Below are 6,000 nucleotides of genomic sequence, written 5' to 3'. Positions count from 1 at the left end.
ACAATGGCCATGGCCAAGAAGCTGATGGTGAAGATTAGGATGGCAACAGAGAGGGAGCCAGCAACAGCAGTGGAGAGCAGAATGGTGGCAACAAGAGTGCACAATGGTGATGGAGCTAATGATGGTGACAAGGACTGCAGTGGGGCTGAGGAGGGAGGTGACAGAACCAAGGATGGAGGTGATGAGGATGGCAATGGAGGCCAGGATGGAATCAATGAGGGAGGTGAAGAGCCAATGACAGGGATAACCAGGAAGCTGATGACCGTGGTGGAGCCGAGAATGTCCCAAGACAGCTGTGATGAGGGAGCCAATGATGGCGGCAGAGCCTGGGACAACAGTGACAATCAGGGAGTCGATAGCAACAGAGCCCAGGATGGAAGTGACAAGGGAGGTGAATGAGCTGATGATGGTAGTGGTGAAAAGATCTGTTGATGGGGCTGACAGTAAAGCCAATGGGACCCAGGATGATGGTGACCAAGAGGCAGATGATGGGGGTGACCAAAGAACTGATGACTGTGGCATTGCCCAGGTCAGCAATGATGGTGCCCAGAGATTCAATGGCAGTAACAGAGCCCAGGACAGAAGCCCAGGCAGAGCCCTGGAGAGCACCAAGGAGGGCGATAGAGCTGGCAAGGGAACTGATAGCAATGGAGCTGATGACAGCGATGAGGTGAATGATGGAGATAGGGATGACAGTGAGGATGGTGATGGAGCTGAAGATGTTAATGGTGGAGCTGATGTCAGTGATGAGGTGAGGGTGGTGAAAAAGATGGCAACAGAGATGAGGACAATGCTCAAGTCAAGGAATGCACTGGCAAGCTGGAGGACGAAAGCAAATATATCAGTGGAGCGGATTGTAATGGTAAAGATTGTGATGGAGCCAGGACACACGTCAGTGAGGCTTTATTTGAAAGTTGTAAAGTCTGAGGTGAGGGCCAAGGGAAAGTAGAGAAGATCAGGTATGTGGGGCAGATGGAGGAGAAACCAGTGAGAGAGGCGATGTAGGGGCAGAAATATAGGGCAAAATGGGAGAGTGGAAATGAGGGGGAGAAATCTATGTTTGGAAGTTTGTTCTTGCCCTGTAAGTTTGAATATTTCACTTGTTTGCGGTGCTGTTGTAACCATGTTGGTCCCGGGATATTAGAGAGACAAGGTGGGTGAGGTAATATCTTTTATTGGACCAACTTCTGTTGGTGAAAGGTCAGACCTGAAGAAGAGCTGTGTGTGGCTCAAAAGCTAGTATCTTTCAGCAACAGAGGTTGGTCCAACAGAAGATATTATTTCACTTTAGTACTTGTCTGTCTCCCAGCAACACAAACTGTATCAGAAAGAATAGGTTTGCTTTTCATTAAAGATCCTGAATATGTCAAATTCTTGTTTTTTATAGTGTGTCCTCCTGATCTGAGGTAATTTCATATAAGTAATAACAGAGCTCTTTGATTACTGGATAAAATAATTTATCAGATAATATATTTGATTAATAAAGTATTGCTGAATATATCACTTGACAAGCGTAAAACTGGTTGAATAATGCAACTAATTTTTGTCAGATATTTTATCTGATGAATGATGACATTCATCCAATATATTATTCAACAAATAGCATTAGACCCAGCTGTATTCATGACTATTGCCAGTGTACAGCAGGTTATATATTACATACACTTTATGCTAGATATGAAATTTAATTTCTAAAAAAATTCAGAAAACATGCTTCAGTATGTTAGGTGTACTGTGTAGAAAATTTCTTTGGGCACTGTGGCCAGCTGGTGTCCCAGCTCTTTTCCACATGACACCTACAATTACTGTAGAAAGTCAAACTTACCCCTTTCTGGGGAGTTGGCTTTATCAGGAGGGTTGGCTGGAAAACTAGAACTCTATTTTGCAAAAATATTGAAGGTTCTGAAATTTGGTTTCATTCCACATTGGAAGAAAACTGATATATTTTGATTTTTTTTTTTTTTTTTTTGTGGCGGCAAATAAAAAATAAAAGGAGAGATGACCTGAGCCAAGAGTCCAGTTGTTAAAACACTCAGGTGGGATGTGGAAGAGATGCTGGTTCAAGTCCCTGTTTTGCCTTATTTGGTGTCTCTACTACCATAAAGTCTCTTTCTGGTCCAAAGAATATTTAATTGTTTATACAAAGTGGAGCAGCTTCAACAGGCGAAACTGAGAGAGCCCTGCCCTAGACTGTCCAATAGCTTGGTGGTTAGGGCCCTCACTTCCAGCTTCAAGTCCCTGGTCTGAATCAGGCAGATCTGGGTTTCCCTCATCACTGGTGAGTGTCTGAACCATCAAGGTTGGATATTCTGGGATCTTACTTTCTCTCTCTCTCTCTGACCAGAAATTCTATTCTGCATCCGAGAAACCTTCCCAATGAAAGTTTAGTCAAAACAGATCCTTTTGCATGAAAAGTTTCAGTTTTGATGAATATGCATTTGCTGAAGGAAAAAAGCATTTAGTCAAAAAATTCTCAACCAGCTGTCTTTATTATTAATGAAAATAATAACACAGCCAAACCTCATTCTAGGCTCTCTTCACAAGCCTGGCTGTTTCTAGGAGAAACCTATGGCTAATAGAGTTAGACAATAAGGAGGAGTTTTAGAAACAAAAAGAATCCTGACAATGGTATTAGTCCATTACAAGATGGAAATGGTAGAATTATCAATAATAATGCAGAAAAGGCAGAAGTGGTCAATAGATATTTATTTTCTGTACTTGGCGGGGAGAAACAGATGATATAATCACACCATATGATAGTGATAACACTTTCCATTCTGTTAACATCTCTGGAGGATGTTAAACAGAAGCTACTAAAGTTAGGCATTTTTAAATCAGCAGGCCCAGATAACTTGTATCCTAGAATTTTAAAAGAGCTGGCCGAGGAGTTTGCTGGACAACTAATGTTTATTTTCAATAAGTCTTGGAGCACTGGGGAAGTTTCAGAAGACTAGAAGAAAGCTAATGTTGTGCTGCCTACCCTTCTCTCTGCAGGACTTTGCAGCTGCTTCTCCTCCCAGCCCTACCGTCTCCGCCCGCCTCCTGCACTGAACTGCATGGAGCCAGCAGGTGTGCTAGAGAGCTTGACAAAGAGATGGTTAAGGGGTATCTTGATTACAGTCTATAAGTACCTTCACGGGGAACAAATGTTTAATAATGGGCTCTTCAGTCTAGCAGAGACAGGTATAACATGATCCAATGGCTAGAAGTTTTTTTATTTATTTATTTTTATAAGTTCAAGCTAGACAAATTCAGACTGGAAATATGGTGAAACTTTCTAACAGTGAGCGTAATTAACCACTGAATCCACTTATAAAGGGTTGTGGTGGGTTGTCCCTGGCTGACAATTTTTAAACTCCGATTGGATGTTTCTCTAAAATATCTGCTCTAGAAATTATTTTGGGAAGTTCTATGGCCTGTGCTGTACAGGAGGTGAGACTAGATGGTCACAACGGTACCTTCTGGCCTTGGAATTGATGAATCTATAAGAACAGGGCCACGAAGAAAGGCTGCCACAGGGACCTGCCTGTAGCTAGATGGGGAGAACTAGGCAGCTGGAAACAGCTCCAGCTCTCCAGGGGAGGGAAGTAGCCAGCTCACAGGTTTCCATCTCCTGTGAAGCTCCTCTTCCTCCATGGCTACAGCTACTGCATGTGCTTAGGGACCACCCATGGAAGCCACAAGGTATCCACCTGCAGCAGTTTTACCAGGTGGCACATTGCTTGTAATATTATTAGTTTATCTATAGATCCTATATGACCCAAGGGCAATAGACTAAGAAGCAAGCCACTGGTGAAGTGATCAGCCTTGCTCTGACTGAATTATATTGTTCAGAGTTCAGGGTTTGATAGGATTGTCTGAATGACACACTCTTTATGGCTTTGCTTCTGTTGTGGGTTGCCTGTTGTACTGTATTCTTTGGCACTGATCATTGTGGCTAGAAATCTGCTTGGATTGTCTCTGCATTCTTAATCTTTTTGATTTACCATAGATCCTTCCCATCTGGGCAGGCCTCCATTGGCTTTTTACTTGGCATACATTGATAAAGCAACACAGAAAATTATCACTAGCTTGACTTCTTTATAAGCAGTTTCTTGATTGTTTCTTTCTTTAGATAAGAAATCTAATAATGCTACGCTCTTGCTCTTTGCTGGAGACCTCTTTTGCATTCTTCCCGGATAGCTGCTTGTAGGACTTCTCGGAATGTATCGTTCAAGGGGACTGAATGGAGGGTTTTGTTTGTGAAGTTGAAGATGGCTTTTTCCTATGGTTATATGAAAATGGTGATGTTTCAGTGGGGAGGTATTTTGTTTCCATCTTGAGTCTTCAGAGGAGGTGTATCCCAGATCCATTATTAAACAGATGGCATGATCCAAAATTAAAGCACTATTTATGTTTGCTTCCAGGCTAGCATGTACCAGCAAAACCCAGCAACTAATCTATCCTGAGTTATAATGAGTGAAGCACCACAAAATATAAATAATTATATTCCTTCTGGGTAAGATAGTCTGCAGATGTCTTTTGGGTTGAGTTTATGCATTAAAATTGAAGGGTATTCCGACCTAAATTTTGAACTTGGTCCTGAATGGTTAGGCTTATCTCTTAGATTTATGGGTCACTTCAGTCACTTCTTACATTAGGCAGGAGTACTCCTCAAAGATGCTCCTTTTCTTTGAATCCCTAGCAGATGTACCAGGAATTACCAGACAATGAAGGAGTGTCTATAAGTAAGGAAAGATACAAAAATTAGCCTCCACATGATCTATATTTGTTTTACTTTAAAAACCCTACTTCAGTTTCTTCACTTCTTGAACCTAATAAATGCTATTTTGTAAAATATCAAACTTCCATGTTAGCTGGAACAAATTGAGCCTAAAAGATATATCCAAGAAGGCTGTATCTCTTCTCTTATAAACTCTTTCCATTTCACATCTGTAATTGAATTACCTCTCTGTTGTTGGTATTTCTCTAAAGACCTTAACTTCTTGGTTCACATGAACTTGACTCTGGATTTGTCACTCCAGTTTCTTTACTGGCAGGGCCTGGTCTACACTGAGGGGGGAGGGGGTCGATCTAAGTTTTGCAACTTCAGCGATGTGAATAACATAGCTGAAGTCGACGTACTTAGATCTACTTACCGCAGTGTCTTCACTGCGGTAGGTTGACTGCTGATGCTCCCCCGTCGACTCCGCCTACGCTTCTCGCTCGGGTGGAGTACCGGAGTCCATGGGAGAGTGCTTGGCGGTCGATTTATCGCGTCTTCACTAGACGCGATAAATCGACCCCCGCTGGATCGATCGCTCCGGAGGTAAGTGTAGACACGCCCTGGCATACTCTTAGCTATGTCTACACTGTGTACCTTACAGCGGCACAGCTGTGCCACTGTATGGTCTCCCATGCAGCCGCTCTTTGCTGGTGGGAGAGAGTTCTCCTGCTGGCAAAATAAAACCACCCCCAACGAGCAGGGGTAGCTTTGTTGGCGGGAGAGGGTCTCCTGCCGACAAAGTGCAGTCCACACTGCCGCTTTTTGTCGGTAGAACTTTTGTTGGTTAAGGGTGTGTTTTTTCACACTCCTGACCGACAAAAGTGCAGTGTAGGCATAGCCTAAGGCTACAAGGAGCTGATTAGTCTCATGTGTAGGGGGTAGGTACAGGGCATACCACAAATCCAAAGATACAAGTATTCGGCTATGTGTACACTAGCACTTACTGTGGTATAACTTACGTTGCTCAGGGGTGTGAAAAAGCTCCTCCCCCAGAGACCTAAGTTACACCAACCTAATCACTGGTGTGCACAGCGCTATGTCAGCGGGAGAGCTTCTACGGCTGGCATAGCTACCACGCTTGCGGGGCAGGAGTTAAGTTGATGGGAGAGCTCTCTCCTGTCCGCTTAGAGGGGTTACATTAGGGTGCTTACAGTGGCGCATCTGCATCGCTGCAAGAGTTTCTACTGGCTTGCAAATGAGACCTGATAGCAAGTAACATTTGGCTGCTCTGTCTA

The 6,000-nt window shown here is 43.3% G+C and overlaps 1 protein-coding gene across 1 annotated transcript in view; it reads left to right on the top strand.

Annotated features, from left to right (window-relative positions):
* The first annotated feature begins 406 nt into the window (after positions 1-406).
* Positions 407-6,000, top strand: part of FER1L6 (fer-1 like family member 6) — a 178,617-nt gene continuing 173,023 nt past the window's right edge. Inside the window, exon 1 of the mRNA XM_065397689.1 lies at positions 407-891. Coding sequence (XP_065253761.1) covers positions 407-891 — 485 coding nt within the window. The remainder of the gene's footprint in view (positions 892-6,000) is intronic.

This window comes from Emys orbicularis, chromosome 2, assembly GCF_028017835.1.
Source record: "Emys orbicularis isolate rEmyOrb1 chromosome 2, rEmyOrb1.hap1, whole genome shotgun sequence".
Classification (NCBI taxonomy): Eukaryota; Metazoa; Chordata; order Testudines; family Emydidae; genus Emys; species Emys orbicularis.
Note: the sequence above shows the minus strand (reverse complement) of the source record. Positions and strands in the feature narration are given on the sequence as shown.